Genomic DNA, 19,856 nt, shown 5'->3' on the forward strand with positions numbered 1-19,856 from the left:
ACCACCACCCTTCATTACTTAATTGTTCTGCAACAGAGCATCTAGCATGCCTGCTTCAGGTTTACATTGTTTCCTTTTACTTTATAGCTCTATTTTGTTTTAGGGTTTTCCCCTACATTAAACACCATTTCTTTTTCTCCCCCTCCCCCCCAACACTACCACCCCCTAAGAGACTCTGCTCAGGGGTTGTCATTAGTGTGCTATACCAGGGTCCCTGAGACTCAAGCAGTGCCTCACATGCTTGGAATCTATTGCAGTTAGCAACTGACATTCACAGTGCATCCACTGTCTGGGAGACACATACATAGTTGAAAAGTGTAGTAGACTCAGAAATTGGCAAAGCTGCAACTTGAGCATCAGTTCACACAGTTTCCAAACACTTTGTTCCGGTATATGTCTCCAGGCAGCCATATGCTGCTGTTGACAAAGCAGTCTTATCAACAGTTTTAGATCCAGCTCTGAAGCGTGATCCTCTTTCCAGAAATGCTGCTCTGGAGTCTGAGTGGAGCACCAATAGGGACGCTACTCAAAGAGAAGTTACTTACCTTGTACATTAAGTTCTAAGGGCTTCTCTACATTACCCGCAGGATCGACGAGCAATGATTGATCCAGCAGGGGTTGATTTATCGTGTCTAGTCTAGACACTATAGATTAACTGCTGAGCGCTCTCCCATCCACTCCAGTACTCTACCGGAGCAAGAGGTGGAGTCGACGGGGAAGCATCAGCTGTTGACTCACTGCAGTGAAGACACCGCGGTGAGTAGATTTAAGTACACTGACTTCAGCTACGTTATTCACATTTGCAGCCTCATGCAGTTCACAAGTGGTATACATACGTGCTCTACAGAAGCCACTTATAGAGTGGAAACAGTGTTAGGAATGACATGGGGGGAACAAAGCAGACTTAAAGGCAGGATTCCATGATAAATGTTGGAACCATAGTCTGCTCTTGAGCTGTCTGTATAAGCAAGGGGAATGTCATTCCTATAGTAGTAAGCTACTTGATAAAGTGGAAAAAAAAACCAGCAGCTGCTGTCATGCAGAGCTATAATGAATTTGGGTTCCCCTAGGTGCAGCTAGATCTATTTTTAAAAAGTACTCATGTAACCAGTTTGAAAAAGAGTTGGAAAGACAGTATTTGTTGTGGAACTTCAAGTTAATGATTTGTTTACTCACTGATGTAACCAGTGCCAGGATGCGATGTTTGTCTACTTCATGTGTACATCTTTTAGCCCCATTTAAGAACAGCAAAACATTATCCACAAATGTGCACTGATAATCGGTGCACAACATATACAGACAGTAAGATTCCCACAGACACCACTGAAACATTTTAAGTTGTCAAAATATACAACCAAGGAAAGTAAGTCTATACAATTCCTACATACTAGATATGTAAACATGAATATTGCCAGTTAGTAAATACTCCATTATCTTAAGGGGGAAAAAAAACAAAATAAAAAGTCCCAACTTTCATACTTCAAGGTTGTGAGACAACACTTATGTATATTCCTGTGTCCAAAGACAACTCTGAAGTCACTTGCCATCTAACATGAGATACAGGCTTGAAAAATTCCTGGATGAAGGCCATACAACAGACCAGGGGGTTGGGTGGGGTGCAGTCACCAGCAAGGTTCAGCAGTAACAGCCTGGTGAAAAATCCAGCCTACCACTTCCAGCTGCTTAAAGGCAGGAGGGTATTCCAACACAGGGTGAATTCCCTTCATTTGGCCTGATCTACATACAAGATCTGCAATGATTTAACAATTGTTATTTTAAATCTATTTACTTAAACCAACATCCATCCCTGTATTGACACAATCCCAACTGTGTGGACACAGTTAAATTTGTTTACAGCTGGATTGTGCTCATCAGAGGGCCTGACATTGGGATAAGTGAACAGATTTAAGTTAAACTGTTGCAACTTTTACAATTACAAAAACCTACTAGCCAGACTCTGAGAACATCTGACCAATTTTAAATACTCCCACTTAATGGCTAGGGAAAGGGACTTCTTTCTCTTCCCCATATAGTCAGTCTCTTTTGCTCTCCCAAGTCTGTTTCTGATGTTCCCTCCTTTGAATAGTTTCAGTGTATTTGTTCCAGACAGCTTTCCATAACAGTGGAGGAAAAACAAGATTGTCAGTTTCAGTGCTGGCTAAAGAACTCCCAATAGCAGTAGTGATATGGATCAATTTTGCCAATTTCACTCAGCTACTACTTGGGGAAAAAGGTTAAGCAGCTGAGGTACAGAAAATGTATGCAGCCTCAAAGACAGCACTGCATCAGTTGATATTTGATCCACATTCAAGAGATCCTTATGGGGTGTGAAGACTGCCAGAAACTTGTTTTTAAATAAAAAGCTTTAATTATATAGAGGTTTCTAGCTGCTTAATTCTCCCTACTCACCAATACTAGTATGCTATTTACAATTAAAGTGGATTTTTTTGAACCCTGATAACTCCAAGGACATGTTTATAGATACTGACAAATGCTTTTGAGAGTGACTAGTGATTTCAGGTGCCTCAGTTCTGGATATTTAAGCTGAGACACCTTTAAAGAAGCTTGATTTTTTCAGAGGGTGGACAGCAGCAATATGAGAAATCAAGCCCTTTTAATACGTTTCGAGTTGGACACCCAAACATCAAAATCACTTTTGAAAATCTTGGCCATTGTCAACTACCAAATTACATGTACTGCTACATGGTATACTTTAGAAATTGCAGTTTGGACAGAGTGGTACTTTTCCCATTAGGATTTGAGAAAAATCCCATTTAAAAGTTTTTGTTTATACAAAAAACATTTATTACTTTACCTTAGGATCAGTTCATCTCTAGCCAAAACCTTAAAGTCTGTTTCACTAAGGCGAACCTACAAAGTAAAAAAAACAATTTAACTGTTTGTCTCTGCTACCAACAAAACAAGGAAAAATGGGGAAAAATTTCAAACTTACCTTCTTTGGGAGAGGTTCTTCATTAGTCATTGTGAACTGAGGAAGAAAAAACAAACCTTAGTCTGATTTGGTCCAGTTACTGAGTTCAGAAAGTTAGCCCATCTTTGCATTCCCATCCTTAATTAAAAAAACAAAAAATACCCACAACAACCACACATCAGCGAGGTCAGATGCTGAAGTACACAACATCTGTTTGATAACAAGCCATGTTATTCACTCTTCCAGCACAAACATCAGGAGGTAGAACTTCCAAGTAACATTTTATTTTGGTGATAACATTAATACCAGTATAAATAGTATTTTTACTGTGACTAACAAAAGAATGGCCTGTTAAGACAATCTTCAATTTTAAGTGCTCTCATTTCTATTTTCACAAGTGTAGTAGGAAAACTCTACAGACTTACATATTTAAACAAACATCTATAATTTTGCTATTAACCCTGGCAATAACTTCCAGAGAACTCATCCAGTTAACTCATTTCTGCCATACATATGTACAGTTTATTCTCCTAGTGAGACAGTTTGCAACTTTATTCTGTAGTACGGCTACCAATATTTAGGATACCAATGTTTATGAAACAAAGTCCTCAGAAGAAGTCTCTCGCTCTAAAGGGTCATGCCTTGTAGCAACAGGTGTAATGACACACATAACAAAACCTAATGGGAAAGGGTCAAATACCACAAAAGGCAATGGAAAAACACCACCAAAATAAAGGATCACTTACTTTAAACTTTTTGGTTGGTTACAGTGTTTAAGAAGAGATAGAGGAACTCAGTACAAGGTCATAAACAGCAGAGATAGCAGTTTCAGGTCTTTTACATTTTCAGTTATGCACAACATTAATTTCTTTGGCCTGTGAGTGACTGATTTACCATTGCAGCAGTGGACTGCCAATCTAGTTATACAGGGTTTTTCACAACAAAAATTTTGGTGGCCTCAGAGTGCAGCCACCAACTCTTGCTGGTGGCCAATTTGTTTTTCCTAAAGTTAATACAATTTTAGGAAAAATTGTCAAATATGCATGTCCAATTCACCGCAATTTAGGTTTTTTTTGCAGACTCAAATTAACGTACAGTTTCTATTTACGGGAACTAAACAGAATAGAAACAAAAGGTGCCTTGCATGTTCTTGATTTTTGTTGTTTATTTGGGGGGTTGCCTTTTCTTTTTAAGACTTGCTAGTTAGTCTACTTCTGTGAAAAGTGATATTTGTATGTTTGTTAATATCACTTTTCTCAGCAGCAGACTAGCTAGCTACCTGGGAAGCAGGGACAAGTGATATTAACAAACATACAAATATCACTTTTCACAACAGACTTATTCAGCCCTGGCAAGCCAGGGGACAAATTAAGCACTGAGATGGGGAGGCGGGTAGGGAGGCAGTACAGCAGTGAGGGGCGATGGGGGAAGAGATTAATAAGGGTCTGAGGGAGGCAGCAGGTGCTTGGGGAAATGGGGTGGCGGGTGAGCCTGCGGCTGGAGCCTGGGAACCAGAGGCCTGCAGTCGCACCACCAAAGTGCAGGGCTGGAGCACGCAGCAGGGACCAGAAGTGATGGAGGGGTGGGCCAGGGCCAGCACCTGCCCCCATGTGGCTGAGGCCTGAAACTCTGTGACCAGGGGATGGAGCCCACTGCCTTCCTCCCAGGGCTGAAGCTGAAAGCCAGAAGCCCACGCCCTACTGCCCCCAGGAAGATGGGGTACTAACACTGGCTGGCTGCTTCTCAGGTGTTTGTGGCTCCAGAGGGAGGGCAGGGCCCAACCCCTGCTGACAGTGCCAGGGGAAGGGCTGCTGTTTTGTCCCCCTCTGCCCCAGCCCACTCACGATCCAGGAGGCTATAGCCGCATGAAGAGCCCCTGGTGGCTGCATTTAAGGAACACTGAAGTAGCTCCCGAGTAACATTTAGCATGTTTAGAAAGTGGCGGATAGTGGCTTTTCTCCCACAAATTGATTTGAAACAAAGCGGGTCTAACACTTTTAAACTAATTCCACGCTGACTCAACTCGGAGGAAGTAGTTTATGAATACACAAACATGGTTGGAGGATAAATTGAAAAATTAGTAAAATTAGTTTTTTTAACTAGGATACCCCAGTCCGTTATGCTTGAACCTCTCTGCAACACTTCAACATTAAATAATCTCTAAGTACTTCCCATGATTTTTATTTTTGACAAAGCCTGAGTCTTAATAGGCTGAAATTTTAACCAATTCTAACCAGGGGGCAGCGCAGGGAAAGGGGGGGGGAGGGGAACTCCAGCTTTCCACAGGCCAAATAAGTCTTTTAAACAACAAAAGAGACTGATCCCCTCCTCCCTCTGAAGCAAAGCTTCAAAACTAGAAACCTGCTGTGATTTAGATGGAAGAGAAAGTAGTATAGCCACCAGAAAAGCATTTGTGAAGCAGGGAAGCCGCTATGCAGTTGGACGCAGCTCTACTCACACTGTGGCGGGTTTTTTGTTTTGTTTTTTAATGAAGAAGTGGAGTGCAAGAACTCCTTTTCCAAACACTGAGATTCTGTTCTCAAAGTCCATAAAGGGCAGCAACAGAAAAACATTCCCCAAGAGTGTTTAATAAAAAGGGAATAATAATCATGCAATAGTTGTGTTTTCCCAGGGAAACTTCAAGACTGCATTCAGTAAGTATTATTAACTTGTACGTTATACTACAGATGCAGAGAAAAAGAAGCCATATTTTGGCTAATTGGTTTTGCAAGACTGATCTAACAGACACCTGAGTTTTACTAAAAAAAAAAACTGCTTTGTTCCCAGAAAATGTTCATCAGATTTTACTTTTATTTCTTAGTATGTATTGTTGTTTTAAGTGCAGAGGGTGGGAAGTAAAGGGAATTTCTATCTAGAAAAGCTCATTTCAGGTGCACAGTTTAGTTCTCACAGATAACAATGTGCCTTTTAAAAGTTTTAGAGCTGAACGGGTAAGGCAAGAGGGTCATGAAACCACTTGCCCCACGTGAATCTCTAAGGCACCCAGTTTCTGTAATCATTACGATACACTGCTTCATCTTGCATTTTTTTATAACACTGGAAGTGTTTTAACATTGTCCTATAATCTGGTATTCATTAAAATGGGCTCTATTCTATTATGAAATAGTCGATGGCTATGTCTGTACTAGACTTCTGTTGAAATAGCTATGTCAGTCTAGGCAGTTCTCAACCTATTTACCATTGTAGGCCAAAAATACAGCTCTCTGTGTTATGTGGGCTGTATCCACACACTATATATACTCCCTGTATGGCCCTGAGGATGTCACATGGGCTGCAGCTGTATGCTGATTGGGCCATAAGCGGCCTGTGGGTTGAGAACCACTGGTCCAGGGTATTGAGACATGATCCCTACGTGGCTGAACTCTACTTTTCCCAGTAGATCAAGCTATACCAGTAGAGGGCTTGTCTACACAGTGCATTAGTGCACATCAGCTGAGTGTAAATTCTTATGTGCAGCAGCATGTCACATATTGCGTGCAACCTTGCTGACACATAGTAAAGAGTTTCAAACAGTATTATGGCAACGCCAGTTTGGGAACTTTTAGTGTGCACCAGCACAGTTCACGACACACTGCTGCACACAAGAATTTACACCCCCATTGGTGCTCACTAATGCACTGTGTAGACAAGCCCAGAGAACAAACTATGGAACGCATCTTTACCACTATAATCCACACCAGGAGAGCTCTGCCAGTGTAGTATATTGGTATACCTACATAGGTAAAACACACCCAGCATAGGCATAGCTTATGACAAGAGCAACTTGGATTTTGACAGTTTGGGGTGTTTTTTTTTTTTAACCACACACAGGAGAGAGGTACCAATGATTAGTTTCCATCTAAGGACTTGGCTACACTTGCAGATGTAGAACACTGGGAGTTAAACCAGCCTTTGGAGACCGCAACAGGGAAAACGCTGCCATGTGTTTACACTGTCAGCTGCAAGCGCACTGGCATGGCCACATTAGCAGCTCTTGCAATGCCACAAAGAGCAGTGCATTTTGGTAGCTATCCCAGTGTGCAAGTGGCTGCAACGTGCTTTTCAAATGGGGCGGGGGTGGAGTGTGACAGGGAGTGTTGTGTGTATGGGGGGAAAGAGTGTTTTGGGAGGCTGAGTGTGTCAGCATGCTGTCTCGTAAGTTCAGACAGCAGCAGACTCCCTTCTCACCCGCTCACAACAGCGGCATTCCACACTAATGGTTTGCTTAGTCCTGGAGCAGATGAGCATGCCGGCTGTCAGAAATGGAGCTTTGAAAGGGGATATCTGCATGCCTGCAACCAATTTCAAAACAATGAGAAGAGTGGCCACTTGATTTCAGGGGATTATGGGACGTTTCCAGAGGCCAATCACAGCACTGTAATGCAACAACTTGTCCATACTGATGCCCGGGCACAGCAAGCTTTATGCTGCTCCTGGAGGTGGATTACCAGGAACGCTCCAGCTGCAGACTCCAGGCACTCTACATGCGTTGCCAGTGTGGACACCTCAGGAGTTAGGGCTCCCGGGGCTGCTTTAATGCACTCTAACATGCAAGTGTAGCCAAGCCGCAAGAGGTAGAAGCAACAGCCTTCTCAGCTGTCCTCAGGACCAGACTTATCAGTATGTTAAGAGCAATAAAGAACACTTACACTCAGAAAAGACAAAAAGATCATCAAGGGCAAGTCTATGCTTAAGATGCTGCATTGGCACAGCTACATCACTGTAGCACTTTAATGAAGGTACACTAAGCCGATAGAGGAGACCTCTTCTATCAACACAGTTAATCCACCTACCAGAGAGGCGGTAGCTATGTTGGTGGGAAAACTTCTCCCGCCAACATGGCGCTGTCTACACAGGGGCTTAGGTTGGTATTACTACATCACTCATGGTGGGGGTTTTTCACATCCCTGCACAATGTAGTTATACCGATGTAGGTCAGTAATGTAGACCCGGCCTAAGAGTAATGAATGGTTGTTTCTTTAAAAGAAAGCGGTCCTGTGGTCAAATGGGTAGGTATAACTTACCTACCCATTTGACCACAGGACCACTTTAAAATAATAATAAAAAAAGCTTTTACTTAAGTAAAATACTAGTCCAGTTCCAGTAACTGTTTTAGACAATTATGAATGCATGGACTATTTTTAAATTCCTAATACAAAATTAATTCTGTTGATTTTCACGTTTAAGAGCTTAAATCCCACACCTTTTCTAGTGTTCCATAACACATACCTTTCTCCCAGACAGCAGCAAAGAAAACCATAAGTTTCCTTTTGTTTTGTTTCACAGGAGAAAGTTGAATTTTTTTTTTTAAATCTCAGACTTTCAAAGAGCAAATGCTTCTTTTGAGTGATCAGTTACAAAAAAAATTGAGTTTTTAAAAGTATCTACCCACTTGCCATAAGCAAGTTTGTTTTTTTTGGGACAAGCAGTTATCACACACCCTTGTGGAACATTTTCAAGATAATTTTGGGAGGCTTAATTAAGTATTATGAAGCTTCTTTTCTCCTTCCATTCCACACTTTTTTAGGACAAATAATTCAAATACAGAAAGTGCACTTCCTAATAAAATGAATGTATGGTACACAACTGCCAAAAATCTGCACTGATTATCAGAAATGAAACTTCAAAAATACAGTATAATCAGAACATTTAAGAAAGAGGTCATGAAGGAATTTTCTGTTTGTCATCAAGTTTTTCTACAGTGGGTGTCAGAAGCTAATACTAGTTTATTTTTAATGGACTTAATGTGAGTTTCTTTAGGTGTTCAGATGCCTTATTTGGCCAATTAAACACTCCCAATTAAACCTTAACTCCGACACATAATATCAAGAATATATGTCCCAGATCACACCTATGTAATGTTGTTCTACTTTCACACTGCAGAGATCACTATTAATGTTTTGCCTTCAAATCAAAGTTTGATAACCTGGGATGCATACTGCTTTTTGCCTCTATTCGTGATGGAAGTGAATAACTTTGGGAGTGTTACTGACCATGTTGTAGGGGATGTGAAGATGGCAAAGAATGCTAGAGACTTCTCTTAAGAGTACAGAAATAAGGTAAGGTTTTGGATGGATGGAAAGTATACTACAGCAACTTAGAACACTGGAGGCTGCATGGTTATTACCAAAGTTTAGGGTGCCTTCACAGCCTAAATTCCGCTCTGTTGTGCATGTGTCACAATTCAGTAATTAGGTAAGATTACACTTTCTTGAATTACAGTATACACTTCCACACCTTAAACAGATGTGGCTTTTTTAAATCATTGAAGTGCCAGACTCCTCAAAAATCATTAACATACAATGAGTATCCAGCACAGCCCTCCAATCTTTGTAATGTAAGGTGTATTCAGAAGTGTAGTAATATAGAATTTGAGAAACTATTTTAAGACCATGGTGTGATGTATACCCACAAGCAGAAAACCTTAACTTTGGCATTACCTCGTTTGCAAGTGCTTTATTTTCAAGCAGGGTGGATTGATTTAAAATCACCAATTTTAATCATGATTTAAAACAAGCATGAAACCTTGATGTAAGTCATTGATTTTAATCATGTTTTACATTTGTAAAGTGAATGAAGTGGGCTGTAGCCCATGAAAGCTTATGCTCAAATAAATGTTAGTCTCTAAGGTGCCACAAGTACCCCTGTTCTTTTTGCAGATACACACTAACATGGCTGCTACTCTGAAACCTGTCATTATTTGTACTTCAGTTATTTTCCTAAAGAAAGGTTGATTCTCCTTGACTGGTAACTATTAAAACATGTTGATTTGCAACTAAATATAGCCTTTATGCTAAATTTGGCACTTTGCTAACTAGGACACACGATCCATACACATTTAAGCAATTATATAGCTTCACTAACATTTATTCAAATTCTTAATTTTTACTTATGTTAGAAAATGATGAGTGATGCATTTATTTACTAGGTACTTAATTTTTCCTGTGATCAGTCAAGCTCTATTTCGATAGAAATCCAAAAATCAAAATGCACAGAGAGCATTTTAAATTTTTTCCATTAAATTCTTTATTTATTTAGCACCTCAAAATATGTTTTGCATTTAAAACTGATTTATAAAGCAAAGGAAGCATATATAGTTAGTGAACTGATTGTTTCTGATCACCACGTCATTCAAGATGTTAGAACTAGCAGATTATCATCTCATCCTCACACCTATGTTTTATGCATAGATTGGAAGAGGAAAATGTTTTTCCAATCCCAATTGGTTTCTTAACTTTCAATGAGCTAGTCATTAAACTGAACTAGTTGAATAAACTGAAATGAACAGAATATTGTCTCTGCAGAAGAGGCTATGGATGTCACAAATTGGTTTAGCATTTCATCAAACTCTGGTTCGAGGTGCTTAGCTATTGACTTTCACTAGGTCAGTGGTTTCATTTTCTTTACAACCTGACACGCTGTTAAAGTTCTGTATTTAGTTTAAGTGATTAATAGAGTATAGAAAGTTTAGGTCTTAATAGAGGTGGTCAATTTCTAATTTTATGTTAAAACAGGTATTTTTAAATAGCCTGTACTTAATTTACATTAAAAAAAATCAAAATTTAAAAACTGATTTTATTCACCGTTTGCAAGCATAATACTTAGATGTAATTTTTAAATGATTTTTTTTTAAGCCAAACATATAAGCTAAACCCTGCAAAACATTCTAGATAAGCCTAGTAAGGGAAGGGCTTAAAGTTTTTCATATTTTTAAACGGCATTGGGCAAATACCGTTTTCAGATGTGCAAAGCTATACTCGCTCAATGAAAGAGGGCTCCATCAATGTACATACACCACACTGGTATGTTAGCCATGCACAGAACAGTGGCAAAAAGTACTTAAAAGTTGCACCTGAAGTACAGTGCATGTACGAAGCGCAATTTTCAACCTCTCAGCCTGGTTAAATAAAGACACTTTACCTCGGAACAACTGGAGATACAGCTATTCAAACTTTTTAAAAGGGAAGCATTTGCTGCCAGGCCCGCCCCCCGCCTTTTTGAAAAGCCACCAAAGTCTTTTTGCTCAAACTTTCTAAAACAACCCATTTGTGGGCAGAAACCATGCTCTGAGATGAAATTTCAATAGATGAAAATTTTGGAAAGAGCTAAGCAACTGAAAATGGGATCATAATGGAAATACTCAGTCTTACTAATCACTTTTGCTCCATATGCTGTCATCCAAAAACATCACAAGTTGTTCTACATCATAGGATGGAACCAGTAGTGGCCCCCTATGTTTAGGCTGTCTACCACTCTTCATAATAAAAGGCTCACTTATTTTTGTAAGTGATTCTAACACCTGCATTGTTTAGCATGTCTGAAATTCAGCAAGGCGAAAGCCTTGGAGATAGGGATGTGCCTTTTGCCTGTCCCATGAAATGCATGAGAAGTTACAATCTGTTAGACAGCTCTTTCCCATATGCTACTTGTTTGCCTGAAGAAATTTTGGCACCATGCCAAAACAACAAAATGTAAACATTCTAAAACAGGTCCTAGGTGCTATGCCAAAGTTGCAGCAGCAGAAACACCTTGGAGCTGCAAAAGCAGTGGTGGGAGCACAGCTGGGCTCCATTCCTACAACCATCTCTGTCTGGACCAAGCACAAGGCTTTAGGGGCATTGTACCGATCAGAACCAGGCCAGGTTGCCTGCACCCCAGTAAAAGCTACCAGAAGTTAATCAACCAAGTTATTTCTCCTACTGTAGTACGAGTCCTGAGACAATGAAGGTTCAGAGTTCAAATCATGCTAATGATGCTATATGTATAATGTTAACACTTTTTTCCTTTAAGAACTATAAAATTATATTAAAACTGTTAACTGGTTGCAAAGCCATGTGGCTCAAACGTTAGGAAATATCAGATGTAAGTTTCCTGTACAATCTTAATTCCCACACCCCCCCTACATATGCATAATGATATAATCTTTAATCTGATAGCGTGTATTCCTGCCCCCCCCCCCACCTCCTGGATTAATATTATTCAGTGCACAGGATGGATGCACAAGGGTCAGAATTCATGTTACAGTTGCTCATGCAAGTCTGGCATTTCTTAACTTAGGGGTTGACTTTGCAATCTAAATAGATAACTTCCTCTTAATAGTTTTTTTGTACATTATATAAACACTACACCCTATTACTGAAACATGGCAGACTTTCTGCATCAGCAAGACTTCACAGTATCTTAGCAATTTAAACTTGAGAGGTTTAGCTACACAGAGCAGATTGATAACACCACCCCAGTAGTCAACATTGAGACACACTAAGTAACTTCCTCAAAACTACTGACACATCTACAGCAGCATGAAGGAGAGTTAAAAGCCAACCTAAATTGTTTTAGGTCTTTGAATGTTGACTGGCTGTTTTATATTGCTTATTGTTTTATCAGTATATATACACACCTGGATATGGGAAAAGGAAAAATAAAATAAATCAGTAAAGCAACAATCCTATAAACACTTAAGCATGAGGTACTCAAAGTGTAAAGTTATTGCATGCTTAATTATTTGCAATCTCAAGACCCAAGGGGTCTTGTTTGTTACTTTATCAATTTTCATTTTAAATGTCATTAACATGCCAATAGTAAGATGGGTAAGAAAACATGCTAATGGACCACCATCTCCAAGATGCTGACCACAGTACATAGAATATGTTTACTAAAAAATAAGTTTTTTTTTTTTAAAAAGCAAAGCACAAAGAATAAGCAACTTTAAATATTGTCAAAAAGAAAAGGAGTATTGTGACACCTTAGAGACTAACCAATTTATCTGAGCATAAGCTTTCGTGAGCTACAGCTCACTTCATCGGATGAGCTTATGCTCAAATAAATTGGTTAGTCTCTAAGGTGCCACAATACTCCTTTTCTTTTTGGAAATACAGACTAACACGGCTACTACTCTGAAACCTTTAAATATTGTGCAATAGCTAAAGATGCTTCCCCTCAGTTGGCTCTCAACTGAAAGAATGATCAAGCTCACTGCTAAGGTTATTGTAATTTTCTGCAAGAGCATGACAACGTGCTATTTTCTACAAGAACAAACAAGAATTCTTTTAAAGAATAATCTTCAATACGTCCTATTGAAATAAACACAAATTCAGTGTTTATACATGGTATAATTTATTCATTATCATACTAAAAAAAATGCGCATCTTAACCCAAAAATTCATTCTGGTGACAAATGGTAGCTTGTCAAGTTTCCAGCCTTTTACTTTTGCTCTCAGTAATATCAAACATACATTAGTATTTCACCTATACTAACACATTAACACAGACAGTTGGAACACAGGATGGGTTTTTATTTAAATTTCTATGTAAATTCTTAACTTATTATAAGCTGATTATAGCAGACATTACTTTGCCGTATTTGACACATGAACTAAAAGGCTCATGCTTGAGGATCATAATGTTCTATTTTATCTCACATGCCACTTTACAATATGCCATCAATACCGTAGTATGTTAAGGGACATAAAATATTAGATACAGGGATGAAATTATGCAGTTAATTTCAATTGTTCTAGTTATAACATTGCTTTACGGGCTTTTTTTTTTTTAAAATACCTGGCAGCTAATTTTTATGTTACAGTCTGCGTAGAAACCACCACTACAGGTATCAGCGTCTCCAAAACAAAAACAAACAAAAATGCAAAACAAGGCCCCGGCTCTACAAAGATTTCTACACATACCTAACTTTAGGCACGGTGACTAGTCCCACTGCCTTCCCGGAAACCCGCACAGAGCGTAAAGCTAAGCATGTGCAGCAGCCGCCGCGGGACGGGCACCCAAGTGCGCTGCACCTCTACCAGCGGACCCTTCCGCCACGCTGAACAAGCCACTGGAAATCGTTCACCTCTCCCGCACGGCCCCAGCCAGGCCGCAGCAGCCGCCCCCGCAGCAAGAAGGGCCATTTGACAGCGGAGCGCACAGGCCGCTCCCTGCGGCGGGGCTACGGCTCATTGCCGGTGGAAGGGGGGAGCAGAGCCCCCGAATGGCTCCTAATCCCGCGGGCCCGGGCTCCGCCCAACCCGTCCTGGCCGCTGTCGCCGCAGCCTACAAGAGAAAACGGGGCCTCCCCAGGCGGCGGGTGGGCACAATGGGCGCCCCCGGGGCCCGGCCGTGACTCACGCACCCAGCCGGGCTCTGGCCTGCGCCTCACACAAAATGGCTCTAGGTGCTTCTGCCCTGCCCCCGTAGGTAACGGCCGGAGCCGCCCGGCCCGGAGCCCCCAGCCTCAAAAGCAGCGGGACAGGGACACCCTGGTGCCCGGTGCGCACCGGCCCCGCTCCAGCGGGCGCATCCCGAGCGGAGGAGAGGGAGATGGAGGAGACGGCAGCGGCGGCACCCCGGGAGAAGGGGAGGCTGCTCGGCTACTCACCTCCTGCTTACGGCGCGGAGGCCTCGCTGTCCCCGCGCACCGACTGCCTGGGCTGGGCCGGGCCTGTCACATCAAGGGTGGCACCTTCCGCACCTGCCTCAGCGCCCAGACCCGGGGCCTCAGCGGTCACCACCTCCCCCACCCCGCGCTGCCGCCCGCTCTTTATTTGCGGATTCTCTGCGCTACAAAATGGCGCCGAAGGAGGAAACGCGAGTGCGGCCGCCCCGCCCCCAGCCCGCCCCTGGGAGGAGCCGCGGCCGCCCGCAGAGCCCGCCGGGCGCAGGGAGCGGGAGGAGGAGCGGCTGCTGCAGTAGCAGCGCGACACGCCGGCGGTGGCCCCTGTCCCGCGCCGCTCTTACTCACCCGGCGGCGGCGCGACGGTAACTTCCCTCCTCCGGCTCCTCACCGGAACTACTTCCCAAGCGCCTTTCCTCCTCCCTGCGGGCTCCCGGCCTGGAGCCGCCGCCTTCCCACGGCGTCTCGCCTGGTATGTGGCGGGGCGGTTAACCTGACAGTTGAACGGACATCGCATGGGGCAGCCGGACAGCTGCTGCGGAGGAGGAGGCGGGGGGGAGACGCGGAGGGATACCCCCTGCTGAAATGAGGCTTCGGGCGGAAGCAGAGAAAGTCAACCATTCTACTCCGCAAGAGGACGCGGTGCTGTTGGCCTCGGGCCCAGCGCGGGGTCATCCCCACGTTACCCGCTAACAGCCCCGTCCTGAGGCAGGCTCGAAACCCATCCGCCGGCAGCTCCCCGGCCTCATCTCCACCCTCCCTCAGGGCAGAGCAAATAGTATGGCCAATGCATGGCTCTCTCACCAACAGAAGTCGGTCCAATAAAAGGCCATGTTACCCACTAAATCTCACTGCGACCATGCGCATTTTTGGAGCCCCCCCGAACCGTCCTTCGGATTTGGAGGCGCCCTTGGTGTTGCCTATTAAAGGGTCACCAAAAAGATAAAGCACCGTGAGAAGCAAATTCACTTGTTGCTACGAGACAGCTTATTAAACTAAAAGGATGTTTAAAAATGTAATTTTTATTTTCACCTTTTATATTGTTTACTTTTTGCTTTTTTCTCAGCGTGGACAATGAAAATTAGACTAGTCAGTTTCAGTTGTCTAGTACAATGTTCAGTCTTCAGGCAGTAATCTGCAAGGAAATGTTTAGATCCTATTAATGTTCAAAAGAATAAAAATATTTCTGCTAATTTTAAAATTTAGAAAAAATTGCCTAATGTTGGCCTTAAAGCAAAGTTTGAGTTTGGACAGCTACTGTCTACGTTTCATTTTGTGGTGCTCTTTATGTACTATCCATTATTTCTAGCTTAAAGATTTTCAGCTGACAGAAATGTTCCCTCCCTACTAACTCAACAAATAATAAAGTATGGTATTTTGGGTCAAATTAGGCCCTCTGTTACACCTATGCAACTGGGTTGTGCAGGTATAACTGATTAGAACTCTGTAAGCAATTCTAGCAATAATGCACAAGGAATAACGGAATCCATCTAAAAAGAAAAGGAGTACTTGTGGCACCTTAGAGACTAACCGATTTATTTGAGCATAAGCTTTCGTGAGCTACAGCTCACTTCAGCTGTAGCTCACGAAAGCTTATGCTCAAATAAATTGGTTAGTCTCTAAGGTGCCACAAGTACTCCTTTTCTTTTTGCGAATACAGACTAACACGGCTGTTACTCTGAAACCTGAATCCATCTAGTCCATTCTCTCTCAGCTATGTTAGCTGAGCTCTCTAGCACTAGAAGGACTAAACAGCAGTACAAATGTATTTGTCACTAGAGGGCAGGTCTGATTGTGAAATATATACAGAAAATGGATCTGTTGAATAAGAAGATGCTATTTTTACTTAAACAACAAGGAGTCCGGTGGCACCTTAAAGACTAACAGATTTATTTGGGCGCAAGCTTTTGTAGGTTAAAAAACCACTTCTTCAGATGCATGGAGTGAAAATTACAGATGCAGGCATTATATAATGACACATGAAGAGAAGGGAGTTACCTCACAAGTGGAGAACCAGTGTTGACAGGGCCAATCCGGTTCAACACTGGTTCTCGACTTGTGAGGTGACTCCCGGGGGCCCACCCCCCACTCTCACCCCCAGCCTTGCAAATGTGTATTTCAAGTTCTTGCATTTTGTATTAATTGATAACATATCCAAAGTCTAAGAGGGCTGCTATTTTATCAGACTAGTTTGTAATATAAACATTGATATAAGTGGAACACTTACATATTTGATCATACAGTGGGACTGCTCAGACCCTACAAAACTGGGCATTTATATTTAAAGCAATTAGGACAAGAAGTGGGAGATTTATACAATGGAAAAGAAAAGATTTCCCACTTTAAAATAATAATGGACAATTATTTTAGGTAATTTATATTCCATACATAAATTACCTAAAATTGTTTTTCCATGTATAAATCACAATTTTAAACATCAAACATCTCAGGATTTCCAGGGCTAGAAGTAAATACTGTTTATCTCATTGGAAAACCTCTTCTCTAATGATATAAAGCTCCTATCAAGCTCTGATGAGTTTTGAGATGTTGAACTTTAAATCTGTCATTGGTACATATTGCCCATCTTGCACCTCAGTTTGTGCATCTGTTGGGCGTTTCTACAATAGGTAAAAGAAGAAAATCTTTCTTGTTGCTGTTGTTTTTTAAAGGTAGTATGAGAATGCCTAGCTTCACCTGGTTTCAGGATCAGGCTGAGACTTTCATATGTGATAGGTGGCTGAGGCAAGTATGGATCTGTTACAGTGAAAAGTTAGGTGCTGAATGAGTTTAGGCAGCAGCTGAGTGGAGGTTTTGTGGATCTCAGAAATTCCTAAGTCCCTTTGTGGATCTGTATCTTCCTGTTTTGCACTTGCTTTTAGTGGAAAAGTGGTTTTTAAAAAAGAGAGAGAGAAAATGTCTTCAAAAGAGCACTACCTGGCATTAGGGTAGAATCAAAAAGTCTACAATCACCCATATGCCAAAGCTATCTTCATCCAACGACTGATCTTGCTTAGCGTCCAAGATCAGGCCTGTTCAGAGTGGTATGGTTATAGACAGTTTTAATTGTTGCTTTTAATCTTTTCATCCTCTTCTCATCCTGTTGTAGGTTCTGTGGATAATCGTACATTGCACATTAACCTAATTATTCTACTGCTGAGAGGCTTGCAACTAGAGTGCTTCTTCACTTACACAGCTCTTGATCTTTTGTTTTGCTTTTGGCTTTTCAGCATGGAGGCCAGTTAGAACAAAACAAACTTTAAAACATTATTTAAAAACAAATGCCTGTATATGTCAATAATAGAGATTTTTTTAAACTAGAAAAATGGTCTTAAACCACTGTTACTACTTTTATTTGTGTGTTCTCTTCCAATATTTTCTCTCCCTTCTTGTTCTTCACTTGTGCCAGTCCTGACCTCTTCTATAATTGCATGGCATGCAGGTTCTCTAGGCAACCAGAAGCTAAGATGCATCTGGCAGAGCTAGAGATGCTGTTATACAACTTGAATAGCTGGCATGGGATGATTGGGTCCACTAAGAAAGCAAAAGAGGAGCAGTTGGGCTCTGAGCATAGTATTGCTACAGTTGTCTCCTGCTGCCATGCAGTCTGGACAAATTTACAGACACAAGTATGGTCCTTGTCAAATAAAAAGTGATGCAGTATTTAAAATTCATGACTCAGACTAAACCCCCAAAGTCATGAGATTGTCTGTCTTTAAATCATGGGATTTAAAAAAATAATAATAAATTTGGGGTTCTTTTTGGTGTCAGTCTTCTGAGCCTTTAGAGTACACTTGATTTGTGTTATCAAACTTTTCTCTGTAACTATGAGGGCTATAAACTTAGTTTAAAAGTAAATAGTTGAGATTCCCATGAAATAATCTGGCTCCAGAAACTGAGGGTTGGGAAAAAAAATAGTGAGGAAAAAGGGCAAAAGTTGGCAACAGCTCTGATGGCAGCTATGATCTGTAGCCTTGGAGAGCTAGGCAGCAACAGATAAGAGAAAATAAGGGTTACAGAAAAGAAAATGGAAGTAGTCAAGGTAGAAGGGTCAATACAGTTTCCATAAAGCACTGGTAGTCTGCAAGAACCTTAAAAGAGCAGGAACTGAAGAAAGGCTGATCAGATCATGAAAAGGCAGTCTCAGATTATATTTACTGGGGGGGAAATTCCCCAGTAGAAAGGAGAGTAGGAATGAATCAATAGCCCTAACCTAGTTCTATAGACAATGTGGTGTGGAAGGAGCATGGAATGAGGAACAGGCAAGGGCTTTTTCAGGGACAATGGGAAAGGGGTATTATTTTGTCTGTCACCAACAGAAAAGATAATTCAACAGAATATATGGATCACTGAAACCACTGGACAGCAGGAAAATGATATGGACAGGTTTACAATGTGACCACCAGGAGGGGACATCTGAGCAGAGGTAAGCCCAGGTTTGAATTCAGTGACTCTCTCCAGAGAGGGTTGGGCTAAAGGAATATCTTGGATACTAAACTGGAGGAGCAAGGCTATTCTTGTACACTTCTATTTAGGGTGACCAGATAGCAAGTGTGAAAAATCGGTACAGGGGGTGGAGGGTCATAGAAAAAGCCCCAAAAATCGTGACAGTCCCTATAAAATCGGGACATCTGGTCACCTTACTCCTATTAGACACTTCCAAAGAGCTTGTTTAGAATTAGTACATATTTTCCTTTTGTTTCTAATGAAGGCTTTTTACCACAGGTAGTTGAACCCATTCTCTTTTGACAGCCCTTGTAATGACTACTCCTTTATTATTAAATGTGTTTATGAGTATTTACAGAGGAACTAACCAGAGCATATAAGGTCGATCCTCACTTGGGGTAATTAGATGTAGCTCCATTGATTTAAATGGAGTTATATGGACTTTCTGCAGATGAGGATCAAATCCATAGAGCCTATTATGAAGACCTACAACACTTGCCTCTGATGTCATAGTGCACATCATGATAGTACAGATCTGAATTGATTGGTGGAATGTGACACTCTGCTTAGGGTTTGTTAGCAATATTAAACAGATTCCCATTTACTCACTGTGGGCCTGTAGCAAGGCCAGAGTCTTCCCTGAGGACTTCCCACAAACAAGCCATTATGATTCATCTACCTCAAAGGGCAGTGGTGTCTTGAATAACTGTAGTACAAGGATTCTCAAACTTCATTGCAGTGTGACCCCCCTTCTGGCAACAAAAATTACTACACAACCCAGGATGGGGGACCAAAGCCTGAGCTTGCCTGAGCCCCGCTGCCCTGGGTTGGGAGCCAAAGCCCAAGCCCCATTGCCCCGAGTTGGAAGGCCAAGACCAAATGCCAAGGGCTTCAGCTCAAGACCGGCGGCCTGTAACCTGAGCCCCACCGCCCAGGGCTGAAGCCCTCAGACTTCGGCTTCGGACCTGGGCAGTGGGGCTCGGGCTTCAGCCCCGGACCCCAGCAAGTTTAAGACACCCCTGGCGACCTCATTAAAGTGTGGTGACCCACTTTGGGGTCCAGACCCACAGTTTGAGAATTGCTGCTGTAGTCAGA

General features: G+C 41.9%; 2 protein-coding genes across 4 annotated transcripts in view; one reads left to right on the plus strand and one right to left on the minus strand.

Annotated features, from left to right (window-relative positions):
• The window catches only part of WTAP (WT1 associated protein), a 36,520-nt gene extending 22,051 nt beyond the window's left edge, over window positions 1–14,469 (minus strand). The window contains exons 1-3 of one of the 2 annotated variants that reach the window (XM_077813293.1): window positions 14,304–14,458; window positions 2,954–2,989; window positions 2,816–2,871 (exon numbers count right to left, since the gene is read on the minus strand). In XM_077813293.1, coding sequence (XP_077669419.1) covers window positions 2,816–2,871; window positions 2,954–2,983 — 86 coding nt within the window. In that variant the 5' untranslated portion in view covers window positions 2,984–2,989; window positions 14,304–14,458. Of the gene's footprint in view, window positions 1–2,815; window positions 2,872–2,953; window positions 2,990–14,303 lie in introns of both variants that reach the window. The other variant, XM_077813294.1, reaches the window with a different exon arrangement.
• A 128-nt stretch (window positions 14,470–14,597) lies between these two features.
• Window positions 14,598–19,856, plus strand: part of ACAT2 (acetyl-CoA acetyltransferase 2) — a 30,385-nt gene continuing 25,126 nt past the window's right edge. Inside the window, exons 1-2 of one of the 2 annotated variants that reach the window (XM_077813291.1) lie at window positions 14,598–15,333; window positions 18,635–18,741. The gene's annotated coding sequence lies outside the window, so the exon portion shown is untranslated. The remainder of the gene's footprint in view (window positions 15,334–18,634; window positions 18,742–19,856) is intronic. The other variant, XM_077813292.1, reaches the window with a different exon arrangement.

Source organism: Eretmochelys imbricata, chromosome 3, assembly GCF_965152235.1.
Source record: "Eretmochelys imbricata isolate rEreImb1 chromosome 3, rEreImb1.hap1, whole genome shotgun sequence".
NCBI lineage: Eukaryota > Metazoa > Chordata > Testudines > Cheloniidae > Eretmochelys > Eretmochelys imbricata.